Source organism: Solanum lycopersicum, chromosome 6 (genome assembly GCF_036512215.1).
Source record: "Solanum lycopersicum chromosome 6, SLM_r2.1".
NCBI lineage: Eukaryota > Viridiplantae > Streptophyta > Magnoliopsida > Solanales > Solanaceae > Solanum > Solanum lycopersicum.
Window position 1 is genome coordinate 14,744,322 of NC_090805.1, and position 25,290 is coordinate 14,769,611.

At 56.0% G+C, this 25,290-nt stretch overlaps 1 protein-coding gene across 1 annotated transcript; it reads left to right on the forward strand.

Annotated features, from left to right (window-relative positions):
- Positions 1 to 212: 212 nt before the first annotated feature.
- On the forward strand, positions 213 to 890 carry LOC138349239 (uncharacterized). Its single transcript, XM_069299556.1, has one exon. It carries the CDS (start codon positions 213 to 215, stop codon positions 888 to 890), a length of 678 nt encoding a protein of 225 aa, XP_069155657.1.
- Positions 891 to 25,290: the final 24,400 nt, after the last annotated feature.

The window sequence follows — 25,290 nt, forward strand, 5'->3', positions numbered from 1 at the left end:
AGCTCAGATTTAGGGAAGCACTTGGCGCAGTTGAGTTGCTTAAGGCCAAAGTTGCAGCACTCTAGGAAGAGAGAGAGGTTGTTGGATCCTCATCACATGACCGGGAAAGGGAATCCAGAGTTGAGGCGCCCAAGCCACCTGTCTTCAAAGGCATCCGTGACGCGTAAGAGGTGGATAATTTCTTTTGGCACTTGGAAAATTATTTCAAGTGTATGCGGGTTCGTAGTGATGTGAACAAGATCAACACTGCTGTGTTGTATCTTTCAGAGTTGACCATGCTATGGTGGAAGCGTAAAGAGTCTGACATCACAAAGGGGACATGCGCGTTGAACACATGGGAGCAGTTCCGTGTGGAGTTCAAGAAGGCGTTCTTCCCTAGCAACGTTGTCTATGAGATAAAGAGCAAGATGAGGGAGTTGAGACAAAAGGGCAGCATACGCGCGTATGTGCGGGAATTTACCACCCTTACATTTCAGATTCCCAACCTCAGGGACGACGACGCATTGTACTACTTCTTGGATGGGCTGCCAAATTGGGCCAGAACGGAGTTGGAATGGCGGCAAGTTAGGACTATCGACGACGCCATTACGCAGGCTGAAGCCTTGACAGACTTCAGGCAGGAGAAGTCTCTTAGTGCCGAGGTGGACGATGAGTTAGGCAGTCATGATGATAGTGGGGAAGACAGTGGCAAAGGCGAGGAGCAAACGCCACAACCCAAAAGGCGTGACACCTACGGGTCCAGCGGCAAGAAGCCCGGAGATCGTGGCAACACGATAAGGGATTCCAAGGATAGTTGCTTCATATGCAAAGGGCCGCATGGTTACAAAAGATGCTCTGAACTGAAAAGTCTTGGTGCTATCCTTCGTGAGCGGAAGGAAGAGAAAGCCTAAGAGGAAGAAGTCGGGGAGACTAAGCAGTTGGGAGTGGTAAGCCTATGCGGAGCTGTGATTGAGCAACCATTGACAAGGCCAAGGCAAGATAAGCCAAGGCAAGCGGAGCCGAAGCATGCTGAGAAGGGACTTGCAAAGTCTAAGGCGTGGGCTCAAACGGTCGACATCCCGATCAATGGGGAGGAAGGAACGTGTATGGTTCCCATGGTAAAGGCACAAATGCAAGAGGGACAGGTTCGTTGTACAACCATAAAGCTCGAGAGGGTCGACTTGAGAAAGAGGTTAGCATCAGCAGCAACCATTGCAAGTTCGAGAGAAGACAATGGTGCTGAAAAATCTTTGCCTCCGCAAGCAAAGAGGATTTCGAGCAGGAGCTCTGCCGTGATGAAGAGGAAGCCGCCAAGGAACTTGTCTCTGTTGAAGGAGGAAGTTCGGAAGATCGGGTCGAGAAAGGTCAGGACATCGATGAAAAGGCTGCTTGAAGGGATTGATCAAGTACGCGAGTTGATGGTCGCCCGGCAGAACTCAACGCCGATACGGACGCAATGCGATGCGGTCGTTGCATCATCAGGTGGGGGAGTTTGTCACGACCCGCTAGATACCCAGGCAGATCGCGACCTGTCTAGGCAGCCAGCAGCTGGTGCAAGGGGACAAGCAGCCCAAAACGGTCAGCAGACGAAAGGGACGGCGTTCAAGCAGGCAGCAGGTGAACAGGCAGGCGTTTTAGCCGTTACAGGCAGTTACAGCCATTGCAGGCAGTTTCAGCCGTTACAAGCAGTTACAGCCATTTTTGCAGGTGAAGGGGCAGCAGTTACAAGCCTTGGAGAGGCTTGTTCAAGGCCTCTAGGCGTGGGGCAGACTAGGGAGCAGCTAGGAGTCCCTTTTTGAAAGACTTAGAAGCATGTCTTGTGGGCATGGACTTAGGGGCTTGTATATAGTGTAGCATTTATTTACTCTTAATGTTTAGAGTAGTATAAATAGGTAGTCATTGTATTTGTAATACATCCACCAATATTTGAATACAAGTCTTTTCTTCCAAAATCTGTCTTTGTCTCTCTTTCTTATTTCTCTTAGCGATCCAAGTATTGAAAGGCTTACTTGAGTTTGCGAGATCGTGAAAGAATCGTGAGCAAACCGTCAAGTGCCGCAAGGAGTCTTGTCCAAATTGAAAAGGCCGTGACAGTCATGTGGGCTTAGTAGGCATGCTGCGTGGGCGCTTGACGTCGAAATTCAAATCAGAAGTGGGGCATTTCCCCTCTTTTTGGACCCAAGGCTAGCTTCGTGGGCTGATCTGGGCGGAAGACATTGTTAGGTGGGGACTTTGCCTGGGGCGTCACATCTGTTAAAAGATAATGCAGGTTCCTAAGATGAGCTCCGTGAGAACAGAAATCTCTTGTGGAACAGAAGGGTAAAAGCTCATTTGATTTTGATTTCCAGTACGAATACGAACTGTGAAAGAGTGGCCTAACGATTCGATGACGGCTCTTCCTACCATTGTGAAGCAGAATTCAACAAATGTTGGATTGTTCACCCACCAATAGGGAACGTGAGCGGGGTTTAGACCGTCGTGATACAGGTTAGTTTTACCCTACAGATGACAGTGTCGCAATAGTAATTCAACCTAGTACGAGAGGAAATGTTGATTCACACAATTGGCCATCACGCTTGGTTGAAAAGCCAGTGGCGTGAAGCTACCGTGTGCTGGATTATGACTAAACTCCTCTAAGTCAGAATCCGGGATAGAAGCTACGCATTCGCCTGTTGTCCGCTTGCCGACCCCCAATAGGGGCCTATTGCCCCCAAGGGCACATGTCGTTGGCTAAATCGCCGTGACATAAGCATCGCGGTGACCGCCTTGAAGTACAATTTCCATCGAGCGGCAGGTACAATCCTTTGCATACTACTTTAATACGCGATGGGGTATTATAAGTGGCAGAGTGGCCTTGCTGCCATGATCCACTAAGATTCAGCCCTTTGTCGTTCCGATTCGTCCCCCCCACACTCCCCCTCGCCCAAAATCAAATCCAATCATTTCTAACTTTTAAAATGAGAGGTTCGTGTGCTGCTTGAATCCTTAGAAGGGGAAAAAATAACTAAGTGTTGAAATATAAATACCGGAATTAACATGGCACGTGAAGTTCACTAGTCTGCCACTAAGTGTTGAGCTATACATTGTACGACGGTCAAAAACTTATCCGATAACTAAGCCCCATTACTAGGTTTTCGTGACGTTGAGTTCATTTATCAAGCCTAATGACATGTTAAGGGACTAATGAAATGTTATTATAAGAGGATTTCAGGATGTTGGGTGCGATTTTTAAAGCCAAGTTAGATGTCAAGGGGAAAATGGGTCTGCATACGCAACACGTCTGCGGCCAAGCGGCATCTGCCAAGGCCTGCGCAGAACAGGAGTGGACTCCAAAATACGCCCTTGGACTGCACTCACGGTCGAACGACATCAAGAGTGGCATGCCATCACACCCTTGGACAGCACACACGGTCGGACGACGTTAGACGTGGAATGCCATCACCGCCCTTGGACAGCACACAGGTTCAGACAACGTTGGTCTTGGCATGACATCACCGCCCTAGGACTGCACGCACGGTCGGATGACGTCGGGCATGGCATCACATCACCGCCCTTGGACAACACAAACGGTCGAGCGACATTGGGCGTGGCATCACATCACTTCCCTTGGACAGCACACACGGTCGGACGACGTCGGGTGTGGCATGACATCACCGCCGTTGGAAAGCACACACGGCCAGAACCATCAGGCGTGGCATGACATCAGCGCCCTTGGACAGCACACACGGTCGACAACGTCATGCGTGGCATGACATCACCGCCCTTGGAAAGCACAAAAGGTCAGATGATGTCGGGCGTGGCATGACATCACCGCCCTTGGGCAGCACACACGGTCGGACTACATCGGGCGTGGCATGACATCATCGCCTTTGGTCAGCACACACGGTCGAACGACGTCGGGCGTGGCAAGCCATCATCGCCTTTGGGAAGCACACACGGTCGAACGACGTCAGGCGTGGCATGCCATCATAGCCCTTGGACGGCAAACACGGTCGAACGACGTAAGGCGTGACGTGCCATCACCGCTTCTGGACAACACACCCGGTCGAACGATGTCGGACGTGGCATGCCATCAACGCCTTTGGGCAGCACACACGGTTGATCGACGTCGAGCGTGGCCTGACATCACCGCCTTTGGACAGCACACACGGTCGAACGACGTCAGACGTGAAATGCCATCACCGCTTTTCGACAGCACACACGGTCGAAGGGCGTCGAGCGTGGCATGCTGACATCGCCTTTGGGAAGCAATCACGATCAAACAACGTCGAGCGTGGCATGCCAACATCGCTTTTGGGCAGCACAAACAGTCGAACGACATCAGGCGTGGCATGCCATAATCGCCTTTGGGCTTCACAAACGGTTGAACGACGTTGGGCGTGGCATGAGATTACATTCCTAGAACTGCACGCACAGTCGGATGACGTCGCGCGTGGCATGACTTCACCACCCTTGGACTGCAAAGACGTTCAAACGACGTTGGGCGTGACATGACATCACCGCCCTTGGACAGCACACATGAAGGGATTACGTCTGGCGTGGCATGCCATCACCGCCCTTGGACAACATACACGGTTGGACGACGTCGGACGTGGCATGCCATCACCGCCTTAGGGAAGCACACATGGTCGAACGATGTCGGGCGTGGCATGTCATCATAGCCCTTAGACGTCAAACATAGTGGAACGACGTCGAGTGTGGCATGACATCACTGCCCTTGGACTGCACGCACCATCGCACGATTTCACACGTGGCATGATATCACCGCCCTTGGACAGCACACACGGTCGGTAACGTTGGGCGTCGCATGACATCACCGCCTTTGGACAGCACACACGGTAAGACGACGTCAGGCGTTGCATGACATCACCGCCCTTGGGAAGCACACACCGTCAGACTACATCGGGCGTAGCATGACATCACCGCCTTTGGACAGCACACAAGGTCGAAGGACGTCGGGCGTGGCATGACATCACCTCCCTTGGACTGCACGCACAGTCGGACGACGTCAAATGTGGCATGCCATCATAACTCTTGGACAGCAAACACGGTTGAACGACGTCGGGCGTGGCAGGACATCATCGCCCTTTGACTGCACGCATCTTTGGACGACGTCGGTCGTGGCATGACATCACCGCTCTTGAACTGCACAGACGGTCGAACAACGTCGGGTGTGGCATGACATCACCGCCCTTGGACAGCACACACGGTCAGACGACGTCGGGCGTGGCAGGCCATCACCGCCCTTGGACAACACACACAGTTTGACGACATCGAGCGTGGCATGCCATCACTACCTTTGGGCAGCACACACAGTCGAACGACGTCGGGCGTTGCATGCCATCATATCCCTTGGATGGCAAACAGGATCGAACGACGTCATGCGTGGCATGAAATCACCGCCCTTGGACTGCACGCACTGTTAGACGACGTCGGGCGTGGCATGACATCATCACCCTTGGACTGCACGCATCTTTGAACGATGTCGGGCGTGGCATGACATCACCGCCCTTGGACTGCATAGACGGTTAAACGACGTCGGGTGTGTCATGACATCGCCGCCCTTAGAAAGAATACATGATCGGATGACGTCGGGCGTGGCAGGCCATCACCGCCCTTGGACAACAAACACGGTTGGAAGATGTCGAGCGTGGCATTCCATCACCGCCTTTGGGCAGCAAACACAGTCTAACGACGTCAAATGTGGAATGCCATCATAGACCTTGGACACCAAGCACGGTCAAACGACGTCGGGCGTGGCAGGACATCATCGCCCTTTGACTGCACGCATCTTTGGACGACGTCGGGCGTGGCATGACATCACCGCCCTTGGACAGCAAACACGGTTGGACGGCGTCGGGCATAAAATGCCATCACCGCGTTTGGAAAGCACACAAGGTCGAACGATGTCGGTCGTGGCATGCCATCATAGCCCTTGGACGGCAAACATGGTTGAACGACGTCGGGCATGGCATGATATCACCACCCTTATACTGCACGCACAGTCGGACGACGTCAGGCGTGGCATGATATCACCCCCCTTGGATAGCACACACGGTCGGACAACGTCGTGCGTGGCATGCCATCACCGCCCTTGGACAGCACACACGGTCGGACGGCATCGTGAGTAAAACGCCATCACCGCCTTTGGGAAGCATACACGGTCAAACGACATCGGGGGTGGCATGCCATTGTAGCCCTTGGATGACAAACATGGTCGAACGACGTCGGGTGTGGCATTACATCACAACCCTTGGAGTGCACGCACAATCGGACGACGTCAGGCGTGGCATGATATTACCTCCCTTGGACAACACACATGGTCGGTAACGTCGGGCGTGGCATAACATCACCGCCCTTGGACAGCACACACGGTCGGCAACATTGGGCGTGGCTTGACATCAGCGCCCTTGGACAGCACACACAGTTAGAGGACGTCGGGCGTGGCATGACATCACCGCCCTTTTGCAGCACACACGGTTGGAGGAACATCGGGCGTGGCATGACATCACCGCCCTTGGACAGCACACACGGTTGGACGGCGTTGGGCGTGGCATACCATCACCGCTTTTCAGAAGCACACACTGTCGAACGATGTCGGGCGTGTCATGATATCTCTGCCCTTGGACTGCCTGCACGGTCGGACGAAGCCAGGCGTGGCATGATATTACCTCCCTTGGATAGCACACATGGTCGGTAACGTCGGGCGTGGCATAACATCACCGCCCTTGGACAGTACACACGGTCGGCAACATTAGGCGTGGCTTGACATCAGCGCCCTTGGACAGCACACACGGTCAGAGAATGTCGGGTGTGGCATGACATCACCGCCCTTGGACAGCACACACGGTTGGACGGCGTTGGGCGTGGCATACCATCACCGCTTTTCAGAAGCACACACTGTCGAACGATGTCGGGCGTGTCATGATATCTCTGCCCTTGGACTGCAAGCACGGTCAGACGAAGTCAGGCGTGGCATGATATCACCACCCTTGGACAGCACACACGGTCGGCAACGTTGGGTGTGGCATGACATCACCGCCCTTGGATAGCACACACGGTCAGACGACGTCGGGCATGGCATGACATCACCGCCCTTGGGCAGCACACACGGTCAGACTACGTCGGGTGTGGCATGACATCACTACATTTGGATAGCACACACGGTCGCACGACGTCGGGTGTGGCATGCCATCATCGCCTTTGGGCAGCACACACGGTAGAACGACGTCGGGCATGGCATTCCATCATAGCCCTTTGACGGCAAACACGATCGAACGACGTCGGGCGTGACATGCAATCACCGGGCAGCACACACGATTGAACGACGTCGGGCGTGGCATGCCATCATCGCCTTTGGGCAGCACAAACGATCAAACGACCTCGGGCGTGTCATCCCATCATCGCTATTGGACTAGCTCACACAGTCGGACGATGTCGGGCGTGGCATGCCATCATCGCTCTTGGACGGCAAACACAGTAGAACGACGTCGAGCGTGGCATGCCATCATCGCCTTTGGGAAGCACACACGGTAGAACGATGTCAGGCGTGGCATGCCATCATAGCTCTTGGACAGCACACACGATCGAACGACGTCGGGTGTGACATGCCATCACCGCCTTTGCACAGCACACACAGTCGAACAACGTCGGGCGTGGCATGTCATCATCGCCTTTGGGTTGCAGAAACGGTCGAACGACGTCGGGCGTGGCATGGCATCACTGCCCTTGGATAGCACACACCGTCGGTAACGTCGTGCGTGGCATGACATCACCGCCCTTGGACAGTACACACGGTCAACAACATTGGGCATGACATGACATCATCGCCCTTGGAAAGCACACACGGTCGAACGACGTCGGGTGTGGCATGCCATCATCGCCTTTGGGCAGCACACACAGTCAAACAACATCAAGTGTGGCATGACATCATCGCCTTTGGGGATCAGAAACGGTCAAACGACGTCGGGTGATGCATTCCATCATCACCTTTGGACTAGCTCACACAGTCGGACGACGTCGGGCGTGGCATGCCATCATCGCCCTTGGACAACAAACACGGTCAAACAACGTCAGGCATCGCATGCCATCATCACCTTTGGGCAGCACACACGATCGAACGATGTTGGGCGTTGCATGATATCACCGCCCTTGGACTGCACGCACGGTCGGACGACGTCGGGCGTGGCATGACAACTCCGCCTTTGGTAGCACACATGATCCAACGCATCGGGCGTGGAATGCCATCGTAGCCCTTGGACGGCAAACACGGCCGAACGACGTCAGGCTTGACATGCCATCACTGCCATTGGACAGCACACACGGTTGAATGACGTCAGGCGTTACATGCCATCATCACCTTTGGGCAGCACACACTGTCGAATAACATCGAGCATGGCATCGCCTTTGGGCAGCACACACAGTTGAACGACGTCGGGCATGGTATGACATCACCTCCTTTGGATAGCACACACGGTCGAACGACGTTGGGCGTGACATGCCATCACCGCTTTTGAATAGCACACACGGTCGAACGATGTCGGGCGTGGCATGCCATCATCGCCTTTGGAAAGCACAAACGGTCGAATGACGTCGGGCGTGGCATGCCAACATCGCCTTTGGACAGCACAAACGGTCGAACGACGTCGGGCGTGTCATCACATCACTGCCCTTAGACTGCACGCACGGTCGAACTACATCGGGCGTGGCATGACATCACCGCCCTTCGACTGCATAGACGGTCAAACGACGTCAGGCATGCCATGACATCACCATCCTTGGACAGCACAAATGGTTGGACGACGTCGGGTGTGGCATGCCATCACCGCCCTTGGACAGCACACACGGTTGGAGGACGTCGGGCGTGGCATGCCATCACCGCCTTTGGGAAACACACACGGTCGAACGACGTCGGGCGTGGCATTCCGTCATAGCACTTGGATGGCAAACGTGGTCGAACAACGTTGGGCGTGGCATTACATAACGTCCCTTGGACTGCACGCACGGTCAGGCGACGTCACGCATGGCATGCCATCATCGCCTTTGGACTAGCTAACACAGTCGGACGGTGTCGGGCATTGAAAGCCATCATCGCCCTTGGACGGCAAACACGATCGAACGACATCGGGCATGCCATGCCATCATCGCATTTGGACAACCGGTCAGACGATGTCGGGCTTGGCGTGCCATCATCGCCTTTGGGCAGCACAGACGGTCGGACGGTGTCGGGCGTGGCATGCCGTCACTGCCTTTGGACAGCACACACGGTAGAACGACGTCGGGCGTGGCATGCCATCATCGCCTTTGGGCAGCACAAGCTGTCAAACGACGTCGGGCGTGGCATGCCTTCATCGCCTTTGGGTAGCACAAACGGTTTAACGACGTCGGTCATGGCATGAAATCACCGCCCTTGTACTACACGCTCGGTCAGAAGACGTCGGGCGTGGCATAACATCACCGCCCTTGGATAGCACACACAGTCGGTAACGTTGGGCGTGGCATGACATCACCGCCCTTAGACAGCACACACCGTCAGACGATGTCGGGCGTGGCATGCCATCACCTCCTTTGGGAAGCACACACAATCGAATGACATCAGGCGTGGCATGCCATCATAGCCCTTGGATGGCAAACATGGCTGATCGACGTCGAGCCATGCATGACATCACCGCCCTTGGACTGCACGCATCTTCGGACGACATCGGGCGTGGCATGACATCACCGCCCTTTGACAGCACATACGGTCGGTAACATCGCGCGTGACATGATATCACCTCCCTTGGACAGTACACACGGTCAGCAACATTGGGCGTGGAATCACATCACCGCCCTTGGACAGCACACACAGCCGAACGACGTCGGGTGTGGCATGCCATCATCGCCTTTTGGCAGCACAAACAGTTGAACGACATCGGGCGTGGCATGCATTCATCACCATTGGACAGCACAAATGGTCGAACGACGTCAGGCGTGGCATGCCATCATCGCCTTTGGACTAGCTCACACAGTCGGACGTCGTCGGGTGTGGCTTGCCATCATCGCCCTTGGATGACAAACACGATCAAACGACGGCGGGCATGGTATGCCATCATCGCCTTTGGGCAGCACACACGGTCGAACGACGTCGGGCATGGCATGACATCACCGCCCTTGGATTGCACGCACAGTCGGGCGACGTCGGGTATGGCATGACATCACCGCCCTTGGCCTGCATAGACGGTCGAACGACGTCACGCCTGGCATGACATCACCGCCTTTGGGCAGCACACACGGTCGAACAACGTCGGGTGTGGCATGCCATCATCGCCTTTGGGCACCACACATGGTGGAACGACATCAGACGTGGCATGACATCTCTGCCTTTGGATAGCACACACGGTCGAACGACTTCGGGACCACTTTTGGAAAGCACACACCGTCAAACGACATTGGGAGTTGTATGCCATCATTGCCGTTGGGCAGCACACACGGTCGAACGCTGTCGGGCGTGGCATGCCAACGTCGCCTTTGGAAAGCACAAATAGTCAATCGACGTCCGGCATGGCATGACATCACTGCCCTTAGACTACACGCACGGTAGTACGACGTCGGGCGTGGCATGACATCACCGCCCTTTGAATGCCCAGACGGTCAAACGACGTCGGGCGTGGCATGACATCACCGCCATTGGACAACACACACGGTTGGATGACGTCGGGCGTAAAAGCCATAACCGCCTTTGGGAAGCACACACCATCGAACGACGTCGGGCGTGGCATGCCATTATAGCCATTGGACGGCAAACACAGTCGAATGACATCGGGTGTGGCATGACATCACTGCCTTTGGACTGCACGCACGGTCGGACGACGTCTGGCGTGACATGATATTACCGCCCTTTGACAGCACACATGGTCGATAACGTTGGGCGTGGCATAACATCACTGCCCTAGGACAGCACACACGGTTGGCAACATTCGGCGTGGCATGATATCACCGCACTTGGACAACGCACAGTGTCAGACAACTTCGGGTGTGGCATGACATCACTGCCCTTCGGCAGCACACACGTTCGGGCTACGTCGGGCATGGCATGACATCACCGCCTTTGGACAGCACACACGATAGAACAACGTCAAGTGTGGCATGCCATCATCGCCTTTGGGAAGCACACACGATCGAACTACGTCGGGAGTTACATTCCATCACCGCCTTTGGACAACACACACGGTCGAACGACGTCGAGCATGGCATGCCATCATCGCCTTTGGACAGCAAAAACGGTCGAACGACGTCGGGCGTGGCATGACATCACCGCCCTTGGACTGCACGCACGATCGGACGACGTCTGGCGTGGCATGACATCATCGCCCTTCGACTGCATAGAGGGTCGAACGACGTCGGGTGTGACATGGCATCACCGCCCTTGGACAGCACACACGGTCAGACAACGTCGGGCGTGGCAAGCCATCACCGCCCTTGGACAGCACACACAGTTGGACGACGTTGAGCGTGGCATGCCATCACTGCCTTTGGGCAGCACACACAGTCGAACGACATTGGGCGTGGAATTCCATTATATCCCTTGGACGGCAAACACGGCCGAACGACGTCGGGCATGGCATGAAATCACCGCCCTTGGACTGCACGCACCGTCAAATGACGTCGGGTGTGGCATGACATTATCGCCCTTGGACTGCATGCATCTTCGAACGATGTCGGGCGTGGCATGACATCACCACCCTTGGACTGCATAGACGGTTGAACGACGTCAGGTGTTGCATGACATTGCCGCCCTTATAAAGAATACACGATCGGACGACGTCAGGCGTGGTAGGCAATCACCGCCCTTGGATAGCAAACATGGTTGGACGACGTCAGGCGTGGAATTCCATCACCGCCTTTGGACAGCACACACAGTCTAACGACGTCACATGTGGCATGCCATCATAGCCCTTGGACAGCAAACACAGCCGAACGACGTCAGGCGTGGCATGACATCACCGCCCTTGGACTGTACGCATTTTTAGACGACGTCGGGCGTGGCATGACATCACCGCCCTTGGACAGCAAACATGGTTGGACGGCGTCGGGCGTGGCATGCCATCATAGCCCTTGGACGTCAAACGTGGTCGAACGACGTCGGGCGTAGCATGACATCACAGCCCTTGGACTGGACGCATGGTCGAACGACGTCAGGCGTGGCATGATATCACCGCCCTTGGACAACATACACGATCGATAACATCGGGTGTGGCATAACATCACCGCCCTTGGATAGCACACACGGTCGGAAATGTTGGGCTTGGCATGACATCACCGCCCTTGGACAACACACACCGTCAGACGATGTCGGGCGTGGCATGACATCACCGCCCTGTGGCAGCACACACGGTCGGACTACGTCGGGCATGGCATGCCATCACCGCCTTTCGGAGGCACACACGGTCGAATGACGTCGGGCATGGCATGCTATCACAGCCCCTTGGACGGCAAACATTGTCGAACGACGTCGGGCGTGGCATGAGATCACTGCCCTTGGACTGCATGCACGGTCGGACGAAGTCAGGCGTGGCATGATATCACCGCCTTTGAACAGCACACACGGTCGGCAACGTTGGGCGTGGCATGACATCACCGCCCTTAGACAGCACACATGGTCAGACAACGTTGGGCATGGCATGACATCACCGCCCTTGGGCAGCACACACGGTCAGACTACGTCTGGCATTGCATGAAATCACTAAATTTGGACAGCACACACGGTCGAACGACGTCGGGCATGGCATGCCATCATCGTCTTTGGGCAGCACACACGATAGAACGACGGGGGGCGTCGCATACAATTATAGCACTTTGACGGCAAACACGATCGAACGACATCGAGCGTGACATGCCATCACCGGGCAGCACACACGATCGAATGACGTCGGGCGTGGCATGCCATCATCGCCTTTGGGCAGCACAAACGGTCGAACGACGTCAGGCGTTGCATCCCATCATTGCCATTGAACTAGCTCACACAGTCGGATGGCGTCGAGCGTGGCATGCCATCATAGCCCTTGGACGGCAAACACGGTCGAACGACGTCGGGCATGGCAACCCATCATCGCCATAGGACTAGCTCACACAGTCGGACGGCGTCGGGCGTGGCATGCCATCATCGCCCTTGGACGGTAAACACGGTAGAACGACATTGAGCGTGGCATGCCATCATCGCCATTGGGAAGCACACACGGTAGAACGATATCAGTCGTGGCATGCCATCATAGCTCTTGGATAGCACACTCGATCGAACGACGTCGGGCGTGACATGCCATCACAACCTTTGCGCAGCAAACACTGTCGAATGACGTCGGGCATGGCATGTCATCATCGCCTTTGGGTTGTAGAAACGGTCGAACGACGTCGGGTATGGCATGACATCACCACCCTTGGACAGCACACACGGTCAGACGACGTCGGGCTTGGCATGCTATCATCGCCTCTGGGCAGCACAAACGGTAGAAAGACGTCGGGCGTGGCATGCCATCATCGCCTCTGGGCCGCACAAATGGTCGAACGACATCGGGCGTGGCATGCCATCATCGCCTCTGGGCAGCACAAAGGGTCGAACGACGTCGGGCGTGGCATGCCATCATCGCCTTTGGGCAGCACAAACGGTCGAACGACGTCGGGCATGGCATGAAATCACCGCCCTTGAACTACATGCACCGTCGAATGACGTCAGGCATGGCATGACATCACCGCCCTTGTACTGCACGCACGGTCGGAAGACGTCGGGCGTGGCATGACATCACCGCCCTTGGACTGCATAGACGGTCGAACGACGTTGGGTGTGGCATGACATCGCCGTCCTTAGAAAGCATACACGGTCAGAAGACGTCGGGCATGGCAGGCCATAACAGCCCTTGGACAGCAAACACGGTTGGATGACGTCAGGCGTGGCATGCCATCACCGCCTTTGGGTAGCACACATAGTCGAACGACATCAGGCGTGGCATTCCACCATAGCCCTAGGACGGCAAACAGGCCGAATGACGTCGGGCATTGCATGACATCACCGCCCTTTGACTGCACGCATCTTTGAACGACGTCGGGCGTGGCATTACATCACCGCCCTAGGACGGCACATACGGCCGGTAACATTGCGCATGGCATGACATCACCTCCCTTGGACAGTACACACAGTCGGCAACATTGGGCGTGGAATCACATCACTGCCCTAGGAAAGCACACACAGTCGAACGACGTCGGGTGTGGCATGCCATCATCGCCTTTTGGCAGCACAAATGGTCGAACGACATCAGGAGTGGCATGCCATCATCACCTTTGGGCAGGACAAATGGTCGAACGACGTCAGGCGTGGCATGCCATCATCGCCCTTGGACGACAAACACAATCAAACGACGTAGGGCATGATATGCCATCATCGCCTTTGGGCAGCGCAAACGGTCAAACGACGTTGGGCATGGCATGACATAACCGCCCTTGGATTGCACGCATAGTTGGACGACGTCGGGTGTGGCATGACATCACCGCCCTTGTCCTGCATAGACGGTCGAACGACGTAGGGCATGGCATGCCATCATAACCCTTGGTCGGCCAACACGGCCGAATGACGTCAGGCGTGACATGCCATCACCACCTTTGGACAGCACACACGATCGAACGACGTCGAGCATGGCATGCCATCATCGCCTTTGGGCAGCACACACGGTGGAAGGAAGTCGTGGCATGACATCTCTGCCTTAGGACAGCACACACGGTCGAACGACGTCGGGCGTGACATGCCATCACCACTTTTGGAAAGCACACACCGTCAAACGACGTTGGGCGTGGTATGCCATCATCGCCTTTGGACTGCACACACGATCGAACGCCGTCGGGCGTGGCATGCCAACATCGCCTTTGGGTAGCACAAACAGTCAATCAACGTTGGGTGTGGCATGACATCACCGCCCTTAGACTGCACGCACGGTCGGACGAAGTCGGGCGTGGCATGACATCGCCTCCCTTGGATAGCACACACAGTCGGACGACGTCAGGCTTGGCATGCCATCAACGCCCTTGGACAAGACACACGGTTGGACGGCGTCAGGCGTAAAATGCCATCACCGCCCTAGGACAGCACACACGGTTGGCAACGTTGGGCGTGGCATGACATCACCGCCCTTGGACAGCACACACGGTCAGACGACGTCGGGCATGGCATGACATCACTGCCCTTCGACAGCACACACGTTCGTACTACGTCAGGCGTGGCATGACATCACCGCCTTTGGACAGCCCACACGGTAGAACGACATCAGGCGTGGAATGCCATCATCGCCTTTGGCAAGCACACACGATCAAACTACGTCGGGCTTGACATGACATAACCGCCTTTTGACAGCACACAAGGTCAAACGACATCGGGCGTGGCATGCCATCATCGCCTTTTGGAAGCACACACGTTCAAACGACGTCGGGCGTGGCATGTCATCATCGCCTTTTGGCAGCACAAACGGTCGAGCGACGTCGGGCGTGGCATCGCATCATCGCTGTTGGACTAGCTAACACAGTTCGACGGCGTCGGGTGTGGCATGCCATCAGAGCCCTTGGACGCCAAACACGGTCAAACGATGTTGGGCGTCGCTTGCCATTACCACCTTTGACCAGCACACACGGTCAAACGACGTCGGGCGTGGCATGCCATCATGGCCCTTTGACAGCACACTCAGTTGAACGACGTTGGGCATGGGCATACACGGTTAAACGACGTCGGGCGTGGCATGCCATCATTGCCTTTGGACTAGCTGACACAGTCAGACGGTGTCGGGCATGGAAATCCATCATCACCCTTGGACGGCAAACACGATCGAACGAGATCGGGCGTGGCATGCCATCATCGCATTTGGACAACACACACGGTTAGACGATGTCAGGCTTGGCATGCCATCATCGCCTTTGGGCAGCACAGACGGTTGGACGACGTCGGGCATGGCATGCCATCACCACCTTTGGACAGTACACACGGTAGAACGACGTCGGGCGTGGCATGCCATCATCGCCTTTGGGTAGCACAAACGGTCGAACGACATCAGGCGTGGCATGCCATCATAGCCCTTGGACGGCAAACACAGTCGAACGATGTCGGGGGTGGCATGACATCACCTTCCTTGGACAGTACACACGGTCGGCAACGTTGGGCGTGGAATCACATCACCGCCCTTGGACAGCACACACAGTCGAACAACGTCGGGTGTGGCATGCCATCATCGCCTTTTGGCAGCACAAACGATCGAACTACATCGGGCGTGGCATGCCATCATCACCTTTGGGAAGCACAAACGGTCGAATGACGTCAGGCGTGGCATGCCATCGTCGTCTTTGGGCTAGCACAAACAGTCGGACGGCGTCAGGCGTGGCATGCCATCATCTCCTTTGGGCAGCACAAACGGTCGAACGACGTTGGGCATGGCATGACATCACCGCCCTTGGATTGCACGCACAGTTGGACGACGTCGGGTGTGGCATGACATCACCGCCCTTGGCATGCATAGATGTTCGAACGACGTCGGGCATGGAATGCCATCATAACCCTTGGTCGGCCAACACGGCCGTACGACGTCAGGCATGACATGCCATTACCGCCTTTGGACAGCACACACGATCGAACGATGTCGCGCGTGGCATGCCATCATTGCCTTTGGGCATCACACACGGTGGAACGATGTCGGGTGTGGCATGACATCTCAGCCTTTGGACAGCACACACGGTCGAACGACGTCGGGCGTGACATGCCATCACCACTTTTGGAAAGCACACAACGTCAAACGACGTTGGGCGTGGTATGCCATTATCGCCTTTGGGCTGCACACACGGTCGACCGCCGTCGGGCCTCGCATGCCTACATCGCCTTTGGGCAGCACAAACAGTCAATCGACCTCGGGCATGGCATGACATCACCGCCCTTAGACTGCACGCACGATCGGATGAAGTCGGGCGTGGCATGACATCGCCTCCCTTGGACAGCACACACTGTCAGACGACATCGTGCTTGGCATGCCTTCACCGTCCTTTGATAACACACACGGTTGGACGGCGTCGGGCGTAAAATGCCATCACCGCCTTTGGGAAGCACACATGATCGAACGACGTCGGGCGTGGCATGCCATTGTAGCCCTTGGACGGGAAACATAGTCGAACGATGTCGGGCGTGGCATGACATCACTGCCCTTGGACTGCATGCATGGTCAGACGACGTAAGGCGTGACATGATATCACCGCCCTTGGACAGCACACATGGTCGGTAACGTTGGGTGTGGCATCACATCACCGCCGTAGGACAGCACACAAGGTTGGCAATGTTGGGCGTGGCATGACATCACCGCCCTTGGACAGCACACACGGTAAGACGACGTCGGGCGTGGCATGACATCATTACCCTTCGGCAGCACACACCTTCGGACTACGTCAGGCGTGGCATGACATCACCGCCTTTGAACAGCCCACACGGTAGAACGACGTCAGGCGTGGCATACCATCATCGCCTTTGGCAAGCACACACGATCGAACTACGTCGGGCTTGACATGACATAACCGCCTTTTGACAGCACACACGGTCGAATGATATCGGGTGTGGCATGCCATCATCGCCTTTTGGCAGCACACACGGTCAAATGACGTCAGGCATGGCATGTCATCCTCGCCTTTTGGCAGCACAAACGGTCGAACGACGTCGGGCGTGGCATCCAATCATCGCCTTTGGACTAGCTCACACAGTTGGACGGCGTCGGGTGTGGCATGCCATCAGAGCCCTTGGACGCCAAACACGGTCGAACGATGTCGGGCGTGGCATGCCGTCACCACATTTGGCCAGCACACACGGTCGAACAACGTCGGGAGTGGCATGCCATCATGGACTTCGGACAGTACACACGGTTAAACGACGGCGGGCGTGGGCATACACAGTCGAATGATGTCGGGCGTGGCATGCCATCATTGCCTTTGGACTTACTGATTCAGTCGGACGGCGTCGGGCATGGAAAGCCATCATCGCCCTTGGACGGCGAACACGATCGAACGACATCGGGCGTGGCATGCCATCACCGCATATGGACAACACACACGGTCAGACGACATAGGGTTTGGCATGCCATCATCGCCTTTGGGTAGCACAGACGGTCGGACAGCGTCGGGCGTGGCATGACATCACCGCCCTTCTACTGCACGCACGGTCGGAAGACGTCGGGCGTGGCATGACATCATCGCCCTTGGACTGCATAGACGGTTGAATGACATCGGGTGTTGCATGACATCGCGGCCCTTAGAAAGCATACACGGTCGGACGACGTTAGGCGTGGCAGGCCATCACCGCCCTTGAATAGCAAACACAGTTGGACGACGTCGGGCGTGGCATCCCATCACTGACTTTGGGCAGCACACACAGTCGAACGACATCAGGAGTGGCATGCCATTATAGCCCTTGGACAGCAAACACGGCCGAACGACGTCGGGCATTGCATGACATCACCGCCCTTGGACTGCACGCATCTTTGGACGACATCGGGCATGGCATGACATCACCGCCCTTGGACAGCACATATGGTCGGTAACATCGTGTGTGGCAGGATATCACCTCCTTTGGACAGTACACACAGTCGGCAACGTTGGGCGTGGAATGACATCACCGCCCTTGGACAAAACACAGTTGAACGACGTCGGGTGTGGCATGCCATATCGCCTTTTTGCAACACACTCGGTCGGACGACATCGAGCGTGGCATGCCATCATCACCTTTGGGAAGCACAAACGGTCGAACGACGTCAGGCGTGGCATGCCATCATCGCCTTTGGATGGCAAACACGGTCAAACGAAGTCAGGCGTGGCATGCCATCATCACCTTTGAGTAGCACACACGATCGAACAATGTTGGACTTGACATGACATCACTGTCTTTTGACAGCACACACGATCGAATGACGTCGGGCATGGCATGTCATCATCGCCTTTGGACTAGCTCACACAGTTGGACGGCGTCGGGTGTGGCATGCCATCAGAACCCTTGGACGCCAAACACGGTCGAACGATGTCGGGCGTGGCATGCCATCACCACCTTTGTCCAGCTCACACGGTCGAACGACGTCGGGAGTGGCATGCTATCATGGACTTTGGACAGCACACACGGTTGAACAACGTCGGGCGTGGGCATACACGGTCGAACGACGTCGGGCGTGGCATGCCATCATTGCCTTTGGACTAACTGACACAGTCGGACGGTGTCGGGCATGGAAAGCGATCATCGCCCTTGGGCGGCAAACACGATTGAACGAAATCGGCGTGGCATGCCATTACCGCATTTGGACAACACACACGGTCAGTCGACGTCGGGCTTGGCATGCCATCATCGCCTTTGGGCAACACACACGGTTGGACGGCATCGGGCGTGGCATGCCATCACCGCCTTTGGACAGCACACACGGTAGAACGACGTCGGGCGTGGCATGCCATCATCGCCTTTGGGAAGCACAAGCGGTCGAACGACGTCGGGGGTGGCATGCCATCATCGCCTTTGAGCAGCACAAACGGTTTAACGACGTCGGGCATGGCATTAAATCACCGCCCTTGGACTACACGCACCGTCGGATGTCGTCGAGCGTGGCATGATATCACCGCCTTTGTACTACACGCACGGTCTGAAGATGTCTTGCAAGGCATGACATCACCGCTCTTGAACATCATAGACGGCCAAACGACGTCGGGTGTGGCATGACATCGCCGCCCTTAGAAAGCATACGGGGTCGGACGACGTCGGGCATGGCAGGCCATCACCGCCCTTGGACAGCAAACACGGTTGGACGACGTCGGGCGTGGCATGCCATCACCGCCTTTGGGCAGCACACACAGTCGAATGACATCAGGCGTGGCATGCCATCATAGCCCTTGGACGGCAAACACGCTCGAATGACGTCGGTCATTGCATGACATCACCGCCCTTGGACTGCACGCATCTTCGGACGACGTCGGGCGTGGCATGACATCACCGCCCTTTGACAGCACATACGGTCGGTAACATCTCGCGTGACATGACATTACCTCCCTTGGAAAGTACACATGGTCAGCAACGTTGGGCGCGGAATGACATCACCGCCCTTGGACAGCACACACAGTCGAACGACGTCGGGTGTGGCATGCCATCATCGCCTTTTGGCAACACAAACGGTTGAACGACATCGGTCGTGGCATGCCATCATCACCATTGGGCAGCACAAATGGTCGAACGACGTCAGGCGTGGCATGCCATCATCGTCTTTGGACTAGCTCACACAGTCGGACGTCGTCGGGTGTGGCATGCTATCATTGCCCTTGGACGACAAACACGGTGAAACGACGTCGGGCACGGTATTCCATCATCACCTTTGGGCAGCACACACGGTTGAACGACGTCAGGCATGAAATGACATCACCGCCCTTGGATTGCACGCACAACCAGACGACGTCGGGTGTAGCATGACATCACCGCCCTTGGCCTGCATAGACGGTTGAACGACATCAGGATTGGCATGATATCACCGCCTTTGGGCAGCACACACGGTCGAACGACGTCGGGCATGGCATGCCATCATAACCCTTAGTCGGCTAACACAGCCGAACGACGTCAGGCGTGACATGCCACCTTTGGACGACACACATGATCGAACGACGTCAGGCATGGCATACCATCATCGCCTTTTTTGGCAGAACACACGGTGGAACGACGTCGGGCGTGGCATGACATTTCTGCCTTTGGACAGCACACACGGTCGAACGACGTGGGCGTGACATGCCATCATCACTTTTTGAAAGCACACACCATCAAACGACGTTGGGCGTGGTATGTTATCATCGCCTTTGGGCTGCACACACAATCGAACACCGTCGGGCGTGGCATGCCAACATCGCCTTTGGAGAGCACAAATAGTCAATCGATGTCGAGCATGGCATGACAGCACCGCCCATAGACTGCACGCACGGTCAGACAACGTCGGGCGTGGCATGACATCACTGCCCTTGGACTGCACAGCCGGTCAAACGACGTCTGGCGTGGCATGACATCACCGCCCTTTGACAGCACATATGGTTGGTAACATCGCGCGTGACATGACATCACCTCCATTGGACAGCACACACGGTCAGCAACGCTGGGCATGGAATGACATCACCGCCCTTAAACAGCACACCAAGTCGAACGACATCGGGTGTGGCATGCCATCATCGCCTTTTGGCAGCACAAACGGTTGAACGACATCACGCGTGGCATGCCATCATCACCATTGGGCAGCACAAACGGTCGAACGACGTTAGGCGTGGCATGACATCATCGCCTTTGGACTAGCTCACACTTTCGGGCGTCGTCGGGTATGGTATTTTATCATCGCCCTTGGACGACAAACACGGTCAAACGACTTCGGGAATGGTATGACATCATCGCCTTTGGACAGCACACACGGTCGAATGACGTCGGGCATGGCATGACATAACCGCCCTTGGATTGCACGCACAGTCGGCGACGTCGGGTGTGGCATGACATCACCGCCCTTGGCCTGCATAGACGGTCGAAAGACATCAGGCCTGGCATGACATCACCGCCTTTGGGCAGCAGACACGGTCGAACGACGTCGGGCATGGCATGCCATCATAACCCTTAGTCGGCTAACACGGCCGAATGACGTCAGGCGTGACATGCCACCTTTGGACGACACACACGATCGAACGACGTCAGGCATGGCATGCCATCATCGCCTTTTTGGGCAGCACACACGGTGGAACGACATCGGGCGTGGCATGACATTTCTGCCTTTGGACAGCACACACGGTCGAACGACGTGGGCGTGACATGCCATCAACACTTTTTGAAAGAACACACCGTCAAACGACGTTGGGCGTGGTATGTTATCATCGCCTTTGGGCTACACACACGATCAAACACCGTCGGGCGTGGCATGCCAACATCGTCTTTGGACAGCACAAATAGTCAATCGACGTCGAGCGTGGCATGACATCACCGCGCTTAGACTGCACGCACGGTCAGACAACGTCAGGCGTGGCATGACATCACTGCCCTTGGACTGCACAGCCGGTCAAACGACGTCGGGTGTGGCATGACATCACCGCCCTTGGACAGCACACACGGTCGGACGACGTCGGGTATGGCATGCCATAACCGCCCTTAGACAACACATACGGTTGGACGGCGTCGGGCGTAAAATGCCATCACCGCATTTGGGAAGCACACACGATCGAACGACGTCGCGCGTGGCATGCCATTATAGCCCTTGGACGGAAAACATGGTCGAACGACGTCGGGCGTGGCATGACATCACTGCCCTTGGGCTGCATGCACGGTCGAACGACGTCAGGCGTGACATGATATCACCGCCCTTGGACAGCACACATGGTCGGTAACCCTAGGACAGCATATACGATTGGCAATGTTGGGCGTGGCATGACATCACCGCCCTTGGACAGCACACACAGTCAGACGACGTCGGGCGTGGCATGACATCACTGCCCTTCGACAGCACACACGTTCAGACTACGTTGGGCATGGCATGACATCACCGCCATTGGACAGCCCACACGGTTGAACGACGTCGGGCATGGCATGTCATCATCGCCTTTGGGAAGCACACACAATCGAACTACATTGGGCTTGACATGACATCATCCCCTTTTGACAGCACACACGGTCGAACGACGTCGAGCGTGGCATGCCATCATCGCCTTGGCAGCACATACGGTCAAACGACGTCAGGCGTGGCATGTCATCATCGCCTTTTGGCAGCACAAATGGTCGAACGACGTCGAGCGTGGCATCCCATAGTCGCCTTTGGACTAGCTCACACAGTTGGAGGGCGTCGGATGTGGCATGCCATCAGAGACCTTGGACGCCAAACACGGTCAAATGATGTCAGGCGTGGCATGCCATCACCACCTTTGGCCAGCACACATGGTTAAATGACGTTGGGCATGGCATGCCATCATAGCCCTTGGACAGCACATACGGTTGAACGACGTCGGGCGTGGGCATACACGGTCGAACAACGTCGGGCGTGGCATGCCATCATCGCCTTTGGACTAGCTGACACAGTCGGATGGCGTCGGGCATGAAAAGCCATCATCGCCCTTGGACGCAAACACGATCGAACGAAATTGGGCGTGGCATGCCATCACCGCATTCGGACAACACACACGGTCAGACGACGTCGGGCTTGGCATGCCATCATTGCCTTTGGGCAGCACAGACGGTCGGACGGCGTCGGGCGTGGCATGCCATCACCGCCTTTGGACAGCACACACAGTAGAACGACATCGGGCGTGGCATGCCATCACCACCTTTGGACATCACAAACGGTCGAACGACGTCGGGCGTGGCATGCTATCATCGCCTTTGGGCAGCACAAACGGTCGAACAACGTCGCGCATGGCATGAAATCACCGCCCTTGGACTACACCCACCGGCAGATGACGTCGGGCGTGGAAAGACATCACTGCCCTTGTACTGCATAGATGGTCTAACGATGTCAGGTGTGGCATCACATCGCCGCCCTTAGAAAGCATACACGGTCGAATGATGTCGGGCATGGCAGGCCATCACCGCCCTTGGACAGCAAACACGGTTGGACGATGTCGGGCGTGGCATGCCATCACCGCATTTGGGCAGCACACACAGTCGAACGACATTAGGCGTGGCATGCCATCATAGCCCTTGGACGGAAAACACGACCGAACGACGTCGGGCATTGCATGACATCACCTCCCTTGGATTGCACGCATCTGCGGACGACGTCGGGCGTGGCATGACATCACCACCCTTGGAAAGCACATACGGTCGGTAACTTCGTGCGTGGCATGACATCACCTCCCTTGGAAAATACACACGGTCGGCAACGTTGGGCGTGGAATGACATCACCGCCCTTACACAGCACACACAGTCGAGCGACGTCGGGTGTGGCATGCCGTCATTGCCTTTTGGCAACACACACAGTCGAACGACATCCGCTGTGGCATGCCATCATCACTTTTGGGCAGCACAAACGGTCGAACGACGTCAGGCGTGGCATGCCATCATCGCCTTTGGACTAGCTCACACAGTCGAACGGCGTCGGGCGTGGCATGCCATCATCGCCCTTGGACGACAACCACAGTCAAACGACGTCGGGCATGGTATGCCATCATCGCCTTTGGGCAGCACACACGGTCGAACAACGTCGGGCATGGCATGAAATCACCGCCCTTGGATTGCACGCACGGTCGAACGACGTCGGGTGTGGCATGATATCACCGCCCTTGGCCTGCATAGACGGTGGAACGACGTCAAGCGTGGCATGACATCACCGCCTTTCTGCAGCACACACAGTCGAACAACGTCGGGTGTGGCATGCTATCATCGCCTTTGGGCACCACACACGGTGGAACGACATCAGACGTAACATGACATCTCTGCCTTTGGATAGCACACACGACCGAACGACTTCCGGCGTGACATGCCATCATCACTTTTGGAAAGCACACACCGTCAAACGACGTTGGGAGTTGTATGCCATCATCGCCGTTGGGCAGCACACATGATCGAACGATGTCGGTCGTGGCATGCCAACATCGCCTTTGGGAAGCACAAATAGTCAATCGACGTCGGGCATGGCATGACATCACTGCCCTTAGACTACACGCACCCTCGTACGACGTCGGGCGTGGCATGACATCACCGCCCTTGGAATGCCCAGACGGTCAAACGACGTCAGGCGTGGCATGACATCGCCGCCCTTGGACAACACACATGGTCGGATGACGTCGGGCGTAAAAGCCATAACCGCCTTTGGGAAGCACACACCATCGAACGACGTCGGGCGTGGCATGCCATTATAGCCATTGGACGGCAAACACAGTCGAATGACATCGGGTATGGCATGACATCACTGCCTTTGGACTGCACGCATGGTCGAACGACGTCTGGCGTGACATGATATCACCGCCCTTGGACAGCACACATGGTCGATAACGTTGGGCGTGGCATAACATCACCGCCCTAGGACAACACACACGGTTGGCAACATTGGGCGTGGCATGACATCACCGCACTTGGACAACGCACAGTGTCAGACAACTTCAGGTGTGGCATGACATCACTGCCCTTCGGCAGCGCACACGTTCGGACTACGTTGGGCGTGGCATGACATCACCGCCTTTGGACAGCACACATGATAGAATGACGTCGAGTGTGGCATGCCATCATCGCCTTTGGGAAACACACACGATCTAACTACGTCGGGAGTTACATTCCATCACCGCCTTTGGACAACACACAC

Excerpts from the sequence above, each read along its gene's own strand:
- LOC138349239 (XM_069299556.1), top strand. The coding sequence starts at position 213 with ATGCGGGTTCGTAGTGATGTGAACAAGATCAACACTGCTGTGTTGTAT.